This window comes from Phragmites australis, chromosome 1, assembly GCF_958298935.1.
Source record: "Phragmites australis chromosome 1, lpPhrAust1.1, whole genome shotgun sequence".
NCBI lineage: Eukaryota > Viridiplantae > Streptophyta > Magnoliopsida > Poales > Poaceae > Phragmites > Phragmites australis.
This window is the reverse complement of record NC_084921.1, coordinates 10,154,051-10,169,471: the sequence shown is the minus strand read 5'-3', so window position 1 is coordinate 10,169,471 and position 15,421 is coordinate 10,154,051. Positions and strand designations below refer to the sequence as shown.

At 45.3% G+C, this 15,421-nt stretch overlaps 1 protein-coding gene and 1 pseudogene across 1 annotated transcript; one reads left to right on the top strand and one right to left on the bottom strand.

Moving 5' to 3' along the window:
- The first annotated feature begins 539 nt into the window (after positions 1 to 539).
- On the top strand, positions 540 to 5,258 carry LOC133909032 (uncharacterized; annotated as a pseudogene).
- A 1,626-nt stretch (positions 5,259 to 6,884) lies between these two features.
- On the bottom strand, positions 6,885 to 10,637 carry LOC133909023 (probable glycerol-3-phosphate acyltransferase 3). Its single transcript, XM_062351295.1, has 2 exons — positions 9,756 to 10,637; positions 6,885 to 7,930 (listed from the first exon to the last, which is right to left on the bottom strand). The coding sequence occupies exons 1-2, from the start codon at positions 10,479 to 10,481 to the stop codon at positions 7,028 to 7,030; spliced, it is 1,629 nt and encodes a 542-aa protein (XP_062207279.1). The 5' UTR covers positions 10,482 to 10,637; the 3' UTR covers positions 6,885 to 7,027.
- Positions 10,638 to 15,421: the final 4,784 nt, after the last annotated feature.

Below are 15,421 nucleotides of genomic sequence, written 5' to 3'. Positions count from 1 at the left end.
CGGGGTTAGAAAGATGCTCCCATCTTCGCTTCCCGATATCACACATATACATGATTTTATTAATATATAAATATACAAATATTACATGCGTAGGAAAAATAATAAATTACTATTATATTTTTTATCTAACCTACGATAGTTAACTCATATTGTATTAATCAACCTCATATATATAATAAATTACTTATTTATACTACACACACATTGTTAATATATATATAAATAATCAACTATGATTTAATTTTATATTTTTATTAAGTACTTGATGCCCGTAAAATTTCTCGTTAGAAAAAAACTTCCTCCAATAACTAAATGGGACAGGAATGGGGAAGTATTTTCCAGCAAGAATTGGCCCGTTACCATCCCTGGGTGGACCCGATGACCAGAAAATACAAAACATGCATCCCTAGCTGTAGGCCACGTTGCCTCCCAGTCTTGGGCTGCACGAGTTGCTGCTGCTGGGGCTGATGTACACTGAAGCTTCTCCCAACCTGAAGCATCCCCTGGCCCACGACGGCCCGAGACGCACCCGGCGGCATGACCTACCGCCACTCATCGCCCCGTCGCCTCCGCGCCGCTCGCCGGCATCAGAGACGACGCTGGCGAGGTCCTCCGGCGAGATTTCATCCCTGAAAATAGATTGTTCCCTCCTTGAAACATAATTGTTGCAAGCCTTGCAAACAAATGTTCCATGGGGGAAATTTAATGTTCCAATCATGGAGGGTGCCTTCTTCCCCGTCGCGCCTCGTCCCTGTCGCACTTGTTTGTGTCGCAGGCTCGCAGCACCATCCTCCGTCGCATCTCAGTTGGATCAGGTACGGGTAGCGGTGGCATTTGAGCCCCCCTCAGGTTTCCACTCGTCAGGCTATGACGACGGTGGCGGCGAGGCGAGAGGTGGCGCGGAGGCGAGCAAGCAGGCTTGGGAAGACGGACGGGGCTCGAGGCGCTGGTGGAGACGGCGGTAGGATGATGGTGGAGGCGGTGCGCCGGACAAGAACGGGGTGTGCGACACTCGGCTCGGGTCCGCGTACGCAGCAGCGAAGATTTCCGTGGGGGCCCCGCCACAACCTAACCTAGCCCGGGCTTAACAAGCAGAGGCCCACTTCGGCCCCTATCCATCACCTTGACCGCCCGCAGATCGAGGACCGGAGTCGATGGCGGCGCCGGCGAGCCACCGCCGCCGCCGCAGCTGGTGGCCGTTGCTGTTCGTAGCTATCCTCTCCGCACACTCGCTGGTCATCTACCTCTTCACCCGCGGCTTCCTCCTCACCCGCACCGAGCTCGACCTCCACAGTAGCCGCGACGACCGCCCGCGGGACGTCTCCCCCGGGTGCGCCTCCTGGCCCCCTCCTGCCGTCGACCGCCTCGTCGTCGTCGTACTCGACGCCCTCAGGTGCGCGGAGCCTCGCCTCACCCCCTCCTTGGATCGGTCCCTCCTCCACGGCCCGAGCCCTGGTTGTGGCTGATGCAGTTGTGCAATTTATTGTCCTGCAGGTTCGATTTCGTGGCACCGAGTACCTTCTTTCAAAGTGGGTACCTCTGAGCAGTGAAATTGCGATATTGTTACTAATTATTAGCTGACTGCGACATTTGCTGCAGAGAAGCAGCCGTGGATGGACAAGCTGCAGGTCTTGCAGAAGCTGGCTGCCAATGAAAAAACCTCTTCAAGGATCATCAAAGCACTCGCTGATCCACCAACCACTAGCCTTCAGCACCTCAAGGTGTCCGTTGCATTCAAATCGAAATCATGATATAGAGCTTCTCCTGACAAAGCTCTCGGGACATTATTAGCTGATATAGAGCTTCTCCTGACCAACCACTAATTATTAGCTGACTGCGACATTTGCTGCAGAGAAGCTTCATATGTTGATAATTAGTTGCCAAACTTAATAAATCATTTAACTGGAAGTTATTTCGTGTCAGTCAATTTTCTTGCTTGCTTTTATTATTTGCAGCAACATGAATACTAATGGCTCAATTGATTTCCTTTTTGTTGATGAATTACCATCCAGCATGGGAAAGAGGTGTGCATCAGCACTCTGCAGCAGGTCAGGGCTAATTGCACTCTCTCTGTGGATGTTCGGTTTTATCAGTGTTGCTTTTTTTTTTCTTCTTGGTTTCAGCTTAATTTTGCAGTGACTATATCAGCACTTCTTGGTATACCCTTTCCCTTTGGAAGGTGTGTAAGCTTAACTTAGTACCTTTGGGTTATTACATGATTCAGTTGTCCATAACTGTTCTTACTTGACTGTAGACCACTTCTTTTTTGCAACTGTTATTCCCTTTCTTCTTTACATGCTGTCGTTTCTACACCTTCCTATGATTGTTGAGTTCAGTTTACTAGTTGCTAAATGACTCTCTTGTTCCTTAAATAGCATTGGACGTGTAAACCCAGACTTGTATGCCCTGAGTGCCGGGAACTGGGATAATCAAAGGATGGGTACCAATGCTTGTAGCCTTGTACATTGCAGAATGATGTAGAAGCATGGATGAGGAGATATGCTGAAGTTCTCTGTGTAAAGTGTTGGCAGGTAGTATGAAGCTGCATTTCTAGTTGGGGTATTTCCATGAATATGTGGTTTCTCATCTGTGACCTTCAACTTCTCTTGCAGGTAAAGAGATACATCAATCGATATTCTGCTACTTCTGTTATTGGATTTCCGTCAGAAGACCTACAACATGTTGCCGACCTGTATTCTTCAGAGACGGGTAGTCAAGAAGAGTTTGAGGAGGGAAAAGGTTCACGTCTGCAGTGGCAAATTGATGCATACATTGACTTCTTGCAGAGCTTTGCAAAGCGTGCTCGCTCTGCTTGGACAGAGTTCAATTTATGGTTGATGGGCCTTGGTCTTTTACTTATGATACTGTCAGTTATCCCTCAGGCATGTGCACTAAAGCTAAACACAATATGTCAACCTTCAGATCGGGAGAGTGCCAGTTCAAGGGTCATTCCCAAATTCTCCTTTGCCTTTATTTTAGTTGCATTCGAGCAGCTAGTTTCTTATCGAACAGCTATATATGTGAGTTTCTTCAGATGAACTAATCTTACTGTACATGTTGCACTTTAATTTCTGTATCCACTGACTCGTGAGATTGTTTTCTTTTTACGCAGTGGCAGAAGGTAGAATTGCAAAGTTTCTTTTGGCCACAAGTTGCATCGCCACTGTGTGGTACTCAACCACGAAAGGGAGTTTCAACATAGAAGTTAGTATTCCCACTCAAGTCCTCCTGTTCTTTTATATTCTTTGGTGCAGTTATCTTCTGACATGTTAACTCTATTGGGTCACAGAATTCTGTTTTTCTACTTCTAAATATTTTTACACTGTTTGGAATTGAGGTTGGGATGTCAAAACAATTGTCCGGGCCAACAATTTCAAAGGACCATCCTGTGAGCTTGATTTGTAATTTTTTTGGTGTTAGTTCATGCAACATCCTCTTGGAGCTATTCCCCATCATATCTCTAGCCTTTCTGGCTTACATTATATTAAGGTGGATCTCGTATGCATCTGTCAGAGGTTCTTGAAGTACTTTGTTTTGTCTGGAACGATCTTGAGTTACATATCTATATCATATCATTGGGTTTCAGAAAGTTCTTTGTTTTCTCATACTGGAAGTGTTCAAGAGTTTGGAAAAAGTTTAGCTCCTCACTTTGTTTATGCTATTGGAGGTCTATCACTAGCTATTTCTGCACTTTATCGGATATTTGGCCGAACTGATTATTTGAAGATGAACAAAAGGATAACTAATTTATCAGCTGCCATGCTATGTTCTTGGAGTCCAACTATCTTGATCTTGTTGGGAAGGCAAGGCCCGTTTGTGGCATTAATTTGCATGATAGGAGGTACTGTGCAAACCACTCTATTCTCAATTTGAAAGATCACCACCACTTATGCTTCCATTGCCATCCTCTGTTTTGCAGCTTGGTGTATCACAAAGTTACAACAGAAACATCAGAGAGAGTCGAAACTTGGATAGAGATGGACTTATATAAAAAATACATTTTAGGTGTACATTTGATGGCCTCCGATATGGTGCAGCTTTCATCGGGTAAGTGTGCTTGTGTTCCAACTTCTAAGTAACACTGTCGAACTACAAGAAGAAGAAAAATCATTGTATTTCTTGTACTGATGCTTTGCTATAATGCTGCATTGCACAGTTTTGATCATTTCCATATCATTCAACAAGGCCTTCTGCTTTCCATTGACACCTTTGGTGTTTCTCACATCCTGCCAATTTTTAGCCTTCCATTTGTTGCCATGATGTGGTGCAATGCCGCATCCAAGGATAACAAGGTGAAGGATGTCATTATCAACAGTCTAATACATGTACTCACAATCAAGGCAAATTCTGTATTTTCTGGGAGTAGTTTGAGTGTCTGACAATACAAATTCAACGGCTAAATACATAATTTATTTTCCAGTAACATGCATATTTATGCAAAATTGAAATATAGCTCCAGTAACATAGGCACTACCGTATATTGAATAATTGAACAAAAGATATTTGCTGCTCTCTAATAGTCACTGTGCACTGAAGTCTGAAATAGGATATTCATGCACTGCGGAGCTTTTCTTGTGGATCTTAGCTATTTTCTGGTTCTTTGCTCAATGATCCACATCATATCTAATATTTCTGTGTCAAACTTAGGTGTTTTTGATGTATGGTTTAATAACAGCAATCATTGCAACACTGACAATCATATGTGTCACTATTCAAAGGCGTCACTTGATGGTAACTACTATTCCCGTCGTACCGGACATATGTATACCAACCTTCAAGTATTTCTGCTTTGTAGTTCTTATGGCACATTTGATGTGACACCATTTATCGATCAAACTTGCAGGTTTGGGGTTTGTTTGCCCCAAAATACGTATTTGATGCAATTCGGCTTCTTCCTAATGGACCTATTAATTTGTTTGACATCTCTCTACTACAGTTGACGTTGTTTTTGCTTCTCGACGTACACTGCTGACCGCTAACACAGTACTGATACTATGTCTCAGTTCATTGCAGCTAGAGCTATGTTTTGGTCGACTTTTCTTGTGACCTGAGTAAAACCATATAGATTAAGTGTAATTCTCTCGTAGAGCATTGTTTGTTTTTATTTGAGTATGATAATTTTTTGTGTAATAAACAAGTAAGCATAAAAGATGCTGTCAGAATTGTCCCCCCCCCCCCCCCCACACACACACAAATATTCGCCATTTGACAAATATGATGAATGCATGATGGAGCTGAGCTGAATAACAGTGTGATATTTGTCTTTTTCTTGTTGCACAGAAGACAGCAATGCCAAGAGCTTGCTATCACTGTAGTACTGAGTTATTTTTCTACGCTTGTAATGACCTTTTTTCAGCGCTTTGCCCCTATTAAAGCACGATGGCTCCAGAACTTTTTATTTTTTGCGATACGATTTTTTTTTTTTTTTGTGTGTGTGTTGAATTCATCTGAGAATGCATGATCGACGTGTGGCTAGTTCCTTAAACAAAGCTAAGCCATTTGTGCTCGTGCGCTTGTAGATAACCTAAGCGGCTATTTCAACAAATTACATGTGCTTTGACATGTGCACAGAACCTCGGATATATTCAAGAAGTGCCAGCTGACCATATGTTTCGAACATTTCCTTATCAAAAAGTATTAAACTCTGACCGAATGGGTTTTACCCCCTTTGCAAACTTTACGGTGACCCTGTTTGGAACTAAGTATTACCTTTTGGAATGTAGAAATGTTCGAGTTAAACAATTCTCGCGAAAATTCCTATATGAATTTCACACAAGCATCTTTGCTGAACAAAAGGCATTATTTGGGACAGGCGGATTTCGCATAACAATAATATCACATGATGCAGTTGAAACCTTCAAAACCTTCATGAATCTATGCTGTGTTTGAGAATCCGATCTGAGCTATTTCATGATTTATTGTAGAGCCGATTTCCGCAGCTGTTTCGTTGGTAAGTTTATTCTCCATGGTAGCAACTACAGCAAAAAGTCCCACACTCCCACCACCAATTTGCTTAAATGCTAGCAACCAATCTGATCTAGGAAAGTAACTCCAATTCCTGATGATTTATAAAAATAAGTCCGTTTAATGCCCTCAATTAAGAAACCGGCTGTTCAAAACCCTTCAAAAAATGAACCTATTTTGCACCATAGAGTGGTTTCTATGGCCAGTCTTGATGATGTGGATTCAATGGAGCTAATTTTTTGCCACATGTGCATGGACAAATAGCAAAGGAGTGTCCGATTCAATTAAGTGGATTTTTACCACATGTGCATGCACAAATGTCAAAGGAGTGCCAAGCCAAGTCAAATGAAAAGGATGAGCAATGAAACATGCTCTTTCGCCTAACCTCATAATCGTCTCACCTTGTTTGTCCATTAACATAAGATGTGGTACTATTAAGAGTCATCTCGTCTTGTTTGACCATTAGCGTACAACGTGATACTATTATGAGTCGATGATCACGACACATAGATGTGAGATTGACATAGTGGAGAGAATATGTAGGTGTAGCGACAATCCACCAGGGGGTGAGGGGGGCTCTCAAGCCCCTTACCCCCCCCCCCCCCAGCCTCCTCTCCACGCCTCCTTTTAATTTTTGGGTACGAAAGAGGAAGAGAGGATAAGAAAAAAGAGGATGATGGGGAAGGAGAATCTCCTACTTCGTACTACGTGTAGTGGATGATGATCGAGTGAGGAGTTTTATTGTTTCTCAACATGAATAGTTTGGTGATGTTAACATCCACGATGGCAAAGATCGTGACCACCGTCAGAAACGACATCGATAGCTACTTACACGAGTTCGATATGTGTTTCCTTACATTTTTGTTGACTTTGTAATTGGATTGATTTCTACGCTAGCGTCGCGATGACTATTCAGGAAGTTATAATTCGCAACACTATACACTCTTCCGAGCTTAATATTTTTTCATACACCATTGTACCATAAGAGGCGCGCATAGGGAAGTCATCGGCCGCTCATCACTTGAAAAACGCATGATACCAAAGCATATGTACTCGGACAGCGTCAGTACTTGTTTGGCGCGGCCGGCACGACGCCTTCGTTGCCAGCGAGCATCATGTACTTGTCCTTCCTTGTCAGCCCGGTGAGCTCGAACCCGAGCACCTTGCCGAGCTCGCGCTGCACCTGGTTCGCCACGTCGATGCTGTCGCCGCGACCGCCGTTCTCCACTGGCGATGTTGCGGCGTGCGGCAAGAACTCGACCCTGTAAGCCGGCCTCGGGTTCAACATGAAGTAGAAGGGGTCCATCCACTTGGCCCCCGGCTTCGTCGAGGTGCCGTAGAACATGTCGACGCGCGTGTCCAGTGCGACGGGGTTCGCGTCGGCGCCGAGCTCGGCGAACAGCGGGCTGAACCGGAGCAGGTACTCCTCCCGGCACGTCGTCCCCTCGGGGCACACCACCAGGTCGCCGCGCGCCAGCAGCGCACCCATGTTGCGCCGATCCTTCTCCCGGTCCCGCGTCAGCCGCGCCGTGCGAATCGGCGCGATCATCTCGGACACCGGGCTCAGGCTGTACGTCACCGCGGTGACCGGCTTCCCGAGCGCCGCGGCCACGATGATCGGGTCCAGGAGCGTGCGGTGGTTGCACACGTAGAGGCGGCCGCCACCGTCGCCGCCGCCACCCTGGCCTTGGCGCGAGCCCGGCCCGTGGCCGCCTACGAGGCGGTAGTGAAAGCCGGTGAGCGCGGCCACGGGGAAGCAGACGCGGTACGGAAGGAAGGAGAAGGCGATGATGCGGAAGGCGACGAGCGCGATGCCGAAGGGGAGGAAGGTGTACATGGCGAGGGCGGCGCGCGGCGTCGGCGCGAAGGCGAGACGGCCGTCGTGGAAGACGAGGGGCCTCGGGTACTTGTCCCACTGCAGCGGTCGCCATCCCCGCGTGTCAGCCTCGCTCACAGCGAAAGTTTCCTGCAGGGACACAACATGCACGTTGTACGTAATGTCAAGGGCGCTGGCTGTGCCGTCGTGAGGACCAGCCAGATGTTAGTTAACTGCACCTGTCCCAAACTCCAGAGAGTACATCAGTCTAAAATGAGCCAACTTTTTTGTGTTGATTTAGATAGTAATATTTTGTTATATATACTCCACATCCTTAATAGTTCATATATTTATAGTAGATAGTAATATTTATAATATTTAGTTATAGGACACGTGGATCCAGGACCTATCTTACAATCCTATTGGTAACAACATGTCACTATTATTCTTAAAGAACTTCAATTCATGCTAGAAATCTTGCAATGGTGATACCAAGTTCAACATAAAAAATTAGGAATGCACCGCTCTAAATATGGCTAATTGAAAAATAGCTTCACATGTGAGGCTGATGAGTGTGTCTTGCAGCCACGTGTTAGAGTCACACTATGGTATTTTCTAACTCAAATAACCTTTGTGATAGTACAAAGCAATTTTCGCCCTAATTATAAACCTTAGTTTTCCCAGGAAAGTTGTGTATGATGGCAGTATATATTGGGTCAAATGAATCATCATCACAGAAAATACAGTAACGTACGATTAGCTATGTACTGCAAACTCGTCGAAAGAAAACCGTATAGTAAGTGTTCACTGCCAACCATTAGCGAAAATGCATCATTGTTCTTTCAAGAAAAGACTTGGAACCAAAAATGGTTACATGTACTTATACACTCATAACGATTCCTTGACATGTTCAGTACGCGCGTGTTACTGCGAGTCCATGACATATATGGTAGTTGATCGTATATCACTCAGCTAAATATCTTTTAATTTTCTGTTAATTTTTTATAATAATTAGGCTCAGGTTGTATGACTATGATTTCTCCCTTTCAAAAATATATGAGGGTGTCATGTCTCCCAACCAAGGAAAAAAAATACTAGTGAAAAACCCGGGTTGCCAAGTCTACCGATGGACCTGGTAAAAAAAATGTCATGTTGGCTGATATTTTATTTAAATTTTATCTGGTATATCCGATATTTCAAATAAACCGTGTTTATCATGACCTCCGATATATTTTATTTACCGATAATATTTTCCTTACTCTCAGCCATATCAACACACAAAACTCCTCTATACTCTTGCCTCCCGATCCTACCACCACTTGCCCTACCACCTCCTACCTTCTTTTTCTCCACCCGCTGCTAGGACCTTACTCCTCACCATTCGAAACTCATTGTCCTCACCGCTCTCCACCTTGTTATCACCCCCTTCCTTGGAGCCCATGGCACTAAGCTGCTTCTACCACCCCCTACCAAGCCATCACTTCACCCGTCTCCCTCTAAAGTATATATATAACGCTAGTGAATCCTAACTAGTGAACCTTGAGCCTAAAAATCCCACCAAAGCATCGCTCGGGATCAAAACGAAGATGAGGGAGAATAATCGAACACTAAAGCTCATCAACGGTGAGAACGGCCATTGAAATCTAAAAAGATTTAGCTGAATGGTGTACGTGTAGACAGGGATTAAAATTTTATCAAAATTTTAATAAAATTTCATGAATTTTGGAGGAAATAAAATATTTAATTCTAGAATTTCTTTTACTGTCATATGGAACTCACGTAGCAGAGACAAAAAATAACTAAAATTTCAATAAAAAATCATAAATTTTGGTCTTTTCACCAATAAACTAATAATTCATAAAACAAAATTGAAATCCGTCCGTGTAGCAACACTAGGTATCCATGACATGTTGTAACATCACGGATATGGCGGGCGGGTAATGAGATTATGAGAGTAAACGACGTATGCTCTCACCTTGCAATAGTAAGAAGAGAAAAGGTAGTGCACCCCACCGCTGCTCGCCGCTCCGACGAGCCCCACGGCGCCGTTGTCCTTTCCCGCCACCTCCACCTCGGCGCCGAACAGGACTCGGAGCCTTTTCGCTGCTATCTCGGCCGCGTCCTCCTCGCCCACCAGCCCGGCGAGGACCCCACCGACCGACCTCACCTCCGGCCCCACGACGGCGTCCACGCCGACGTACTCCTTCAAGAACTCGTCCACCATCACCCTCGGGAACGTCGCGCTCACCGCCACCACCCGCGCCGCCGCCTGCACCACAGCCACACCCTCCGCCGCCGCGGCCTCCAGGAAGAACTTGGGCAGCACCGCCCTGCCGACCCTGGCCACCTCCTTCTCCTCCAGCCCGACGAGAGCCACCGTGGCCATGGCCCTCGCCCGCGCTACGTCGCTGAGGAGGCACAGCAGCGGGTAGAGCAGCAGCAGGAGCAGCCCCCGGAGGAACCCGCCGGCCTCCACTGCGACGAGCATGAAGTACGGGAAGGCGGAAACCGGCGGCCGCAGGATCCACCCCTCCACGTCGACCACCAAGGTCTTGCCACGCAGCTTGTCCAGCGGCGGTGGTGGAGGGCTCGGCTTCGTCACGGCCATCGTGCCGCGGTGGTGCCGGCCTACGAGCCTCCTCACGAGGAAGAAGAACAAGGCGAGGAATGGCTTGGACAATGATGATGGCTTCATGGCCATGGCTAGCTATACCAGCTGGCTGGGTAGCTACCTCTTGCCTTCGAGCGCGCGCCCTAGTCTCCGTCTAGTTGTTGCATGTGGTTGTCTTCTCGCTTCGATGGGCGTTTGCATCTGCTGATCAGGAGCCACAAGCCCACACGGTAGGGCTGGCCTATTTATAGATGGAGTTATGTCGTATGTTAGACTTTTTCCTTGGTTAATGGTGTTTTAAATTAGCTCCCCCGAGATGAAAATATAAGTTTTTTTCTCTCTAAATTTGAGCTATTTAAACATTCGTAACTTTGACTAGTTTTGCCATATTCATCTGAATGTCGTAATATCTATTTTTTTTATTCAAATCATGGTTGATCGTTGAATAACATTATAGGCGATTGGGATCTCTCACCTAAAATAGGACAAAAAACAAGAGGCACAAATGTGGCGGATACTTCATGCTTTATTATAATCAACAATTGGTGCTTTCAATGAGGTGACTCCTCACACCAAAGTTTCACAAATGCGTTTGAATCCCGAGAACCTCTCGTCGGCTGTAGCAAAAATAGTTTTACTAGGTTATAATTATAATTTTAATGATTAATAATAATATAGTTATTGAAACTAACATATTTATCTAGTATATACTTTAGTATGTCTCATAGATGCTATACATAACAAAGTCGCTGCAGTCGGGACAAAACGTGGTTGAATTGGAGAAGTCTCAGAAAAAATATACTTGTTGGATGGTCCGGTGCTCTGTGTGTTGAACTCACTGAGGCATCTCTGACAAAGGGGGGGAGAAGGCTGGAGACTTTACCGGATAGTCCGATGCTCAGCAAGGTGTAGCACTGGAGTTTTATCTACAGAGATGACCAGAACTGAAGAAGCCACTTGATAGTCCGGTGTTGATGAGGAAGGTGCACACTGGAGTATTTTGGCTCGGTACAGAAGAAGTTGAACTCACTAGAAGGCCCAGCGATAAGCGAAAGATATACACTAGAGTAATTCTTGCAGAGAGGGTTGCAAATGTTGAAGATTGAAAAACAACAGACCAAAAGGTCCAGTTATGGGAAATTAGCGCACCGGAGACTTCATCGGAGTATTTCTTGCCGAGGTGATTCCAAGTGTTGAAGAATAAGGATGAACTGACTAGATGGTCTGGTGTCAAGAGGAAGTGCACCGGAGGCTTACACCGGAGGATTTTGCACAGAGAAGAAGTAGTGCAGTCTGGCTCAGGATAACTCATCGGATAGTCTGGTGATGGAGATGAAGTATACACCAGAGTATCCGGTGTTCAGGATGACTTTGAGTGGGGTTCCAACAGCTAGTTTTTTAAGATGTACTCACTGAATGATATGGTGTTAGTACTACTGCTCTCACTGGATCATCTAGTGTTAACAACTTTTCTGAGCCGTAAGTAAAATGACTAGTTGGTAGGTTTGAGACTATAAATACCCCTCCACTCAGTCATTTGATGTTGTGGCATGTTGCTTGAGTTCAGGAAATCTCATAGATACTTGAGAAGATATCCAAGCCACCAAAGTGTTTAAAGTGATCATCTAAGGTGATTAAGCACAAGATTAGATAGTGATTAGTGCATATAGGCCTAGAGAGAGTTGTAGCTAGCTGCTGCGACTTTGAGAGTGGATCAAGGAATGATCCTAACTTGTACCAAGAGGTACACCGGTACCTCGGAGCCTTGGTGACTCGCCAACAAGCATGTTGACCCTCCGACTTATTGTAGAGTGGTGGCAAGGCGATTGTGCGGGGACACGAAGACTCTTGCCTTTGTGGCTTAAGCTCCGAAGTGATCACGGTGGCAAGTGATCGAAAGAGATGCTAATGGTGAGACCTTGCCTTAGTGGCTTGGTAGCTCATCTGGCTTGAGACTTTGCGTTGGTGGGTTGTTGGCTCAAGAGTCATAATCGGGTGTCGACCGGGAGCATATCCTTGGTGGAGCTCCAACATGGGCTAGAGGTGACGTTTATGCCATCGATACCATAGCATAAAATCTCTTGTGCCAAGTTTACTCTCCCTACCTTATTTACGTTTTTGCATTTACATACTTGCAATCTACCTTTGTGCATTATCTTCCTAGAGTAGTTTGCTAGGATTGGCTATAGGTTGCAAAACTCTTTTAAGCAGTAAAATAGACACACTAGATAAACCTAGAGCATATTTAGATAGAATTTAATATAGGTTTATCTTGTGAAGATTTTGGAGCCAATTAGGTTTTAAGTGTTCTAATTCATCCTCCCCCTCTATTGGGATGTCACTGATCCCTACACCGACGGTAACCGCGGTAACTGCATAGTAATTTGGTGGAATTCGATAGAAACCTATCAAATTTCATTAAAGTTTTGAATTTTTTTAATTTTAAATTTGGGTTTGGTCGGTAACCTGTGAGGAACTGTCCAGATAATATTCTAATTAGTCACTAAGTTGATCATTTGTGGAATCACGACTCTCATGACTAACCGAAATATCACCCCGGTAGTCCCAGCACGTGTTTACTTCTAGGATCGAAACATATGCCTCAACAACATATAGCATCACAACACAGTTTAAGAAAGAGCAAGTAATTAAATTATATTATAAGTTCTTAAAAATTTACAAGTTTATCAATTTACAGCAAAAGATCTAGGAGGAGACTAAAACCTACTCAACTCCTAACTCAAAAGAGAAACTACGCAGCGGAAACAAAAGCTAAGATAACAAAAGATAGGTAAAGCCATATGCATGTAGGCTTCACCTCCAAAACACGATCACCGAGTATTGCCTACACATTCCCGCCACTAGCATCGGTGGGCGTGAAGTAGCCAAACACTGTCTCTTTCTCAACTGCAAAACCTGTAGAGCAGCTGAGTATGAAGGTATTCGCAAGATTTAATCCATATAGAGCACATATAAATAGCTTGACTCCAAGGATTATGCATTGAGCTGTTAGCAAGAAAAGGCATCAAGGTTAAGTACATTAATACACTTAAGCAACCTAGACATATGTGTGAGCACCTAAGGTTGACTAACAACAATATCATTATACCCTGCAATGACCAACTGTACATAAATGTAAACGGAACCATCATGAACATGTATGTAACACGAACACATCCAACCCCAAACCAAAACTCGTGACTCTACGATGGTGCGTCTGGACAGAAGACATGCTCATGATCGAGAGCGCGGTAGTTCGAACTGTTTCTACACCCTGTAGGGGGATACTCCTTTACCCACACGTCACGAGGACCATTCGGCTTGCATGACCACATAGGTCCATACAAGGGGTACTCGTGACAACTTTTCCTAATAAGCCTTAACTATTTGGATCGTGCTTTGCTCGGCGCAAAGGTATCTAGAACTACTCCCGGAGCAAACTAGATACCTCTTACAAGCCCGTCCGCTCACACCGTCGATGTTCAGGCCCAAATGATCACAGCTACAAAGGTATTCGACTCGCCTTACCATTAGATCGGCATGTGGTGAGTATGGTAAGTGCTAGAGCCAAGGGCGGTCAACGGTCAGTTCTTAACCGATGCAAAGCAGTCTACAGTATCCGGGCTCCCTCCCCAACTACCCTGAGAACTTCCTCCAGGGCAGATGATACCCCTAACACCGCCCATATCTTGTCTCATCCTCACATCTTAACCATCTCAACATCGTAAACAATAGTGTGAAATATTAAGTAAGCCTTAAGCTCGCGAACAACGGCATCACCGTTGTTCGACTTATACCGAGGACCTATGCATTGCTAAGCATGTTGAACAACTCTTATATTAGGCATCAACTATATTATTGAGGTGACAAGGATGAAGATAATCAATAATTCAAGGTAGAGGACATGCAATACAACATAGTTTCTACCCATTTTTGCCCGACATCGACTCGCTAAACATGTAACATACATAAGCATAATTTATCAAATTTTGACATCATTCAATTCAACATAAGGGTTCAATATGCTTAGATACTTGCCTTGCTACCCTACCGGCTGCCTGATGCTACCCGCACAGAACTCACAGAAGTGGGGTGCCTCGGTGTCACCCTCGCTTGCTTGAACAGTTGGTGAACGTCCTCTAAATGAAACAAGAATGCATAGAAAAAATAAACAAATGATGGAAGAGTGCACATGTGATGCATGCTCGAGATATACTAGAGCGTCAAGGTTTGAAAACACTTGTAAAAGATCACCAAGGTATTAGGGTTTCAAAGTTTGAAACCCCGAATAAGCTATCCTAAGTGTACCTAGCTCTCAGTGCCTGGCGGTTAGACTGGCCTTGGGGTGGTGGTCAGACGGGTGGCCAACAGAGAGTTTTGGCCTCTGGCGGCCAGACCGTGGGCGAGCTGACGGTTAGACCACCGAATGGCCATCAGACTGGCTCTAGTGGTGGTCAAACCGCCAAACCTTGCCGGCAGCACCTTGGAGGGGTCGCCGGCGAGGCCTACGACCACAGAGGGTACCAACATATTCTATGGAACTAGTGGAGTGCGTCTAAAGTGATTTTAACAACATTCACCGAGCTAAACTCGGAGTACCCCATGGATGGGATCTAGGCTAGGTTAAACTTGGGTCTAAACGTCGTGAAAGTCGAATCGAGCTCGGAATCGACAAAAAAATGGTGGGGTGTCTCATCGTGCCGTACGAAAGCTTCCTAGCATATGGGTTTGCTTCAGGGAAGCTCCGATTTGGAGATCGGCTCCTGGGGTGGCGTAGGAGCTTATGGTCGAAGAACGATCCTCCAGCGAGGGAGAAGAGGGGGAAGACACTTTGGGAAGCCCTTAGGGAGCTCGTGGGAGTCCCCTCCTTCGATCTTCGGCCTTCAAACGCAACGACAAGGGAGTCCCTCTCTCTTCTAGTGTTGGATGGAGAGAGTGGGAGAGAGAGCAAATAAGAGAGTGACAGAGTGACAGAGGCAATCGGCCAACTTAACCCGAGCCTCTGTGTGCTGGCGGTCAGACCGTGTAGG

Excerpts from the sequence above, each read along its gene's own strand:
- LOC133909023 (XM_062351295.1), bottom strand. The coding sequence starts at position 10,481 with ATGGCCATGAAGCCATCATCATTGTCCAAGCCATTCCTCGCCTTGTTC. Across the intron at positions 7,931-9,755 it reads TCTCTTCTTACTATTGCAAG|GAAACTTTCGCTGTGAGCGA; the intron begins GTGAGAGCATAC and ends GTGTCCCTGCAG.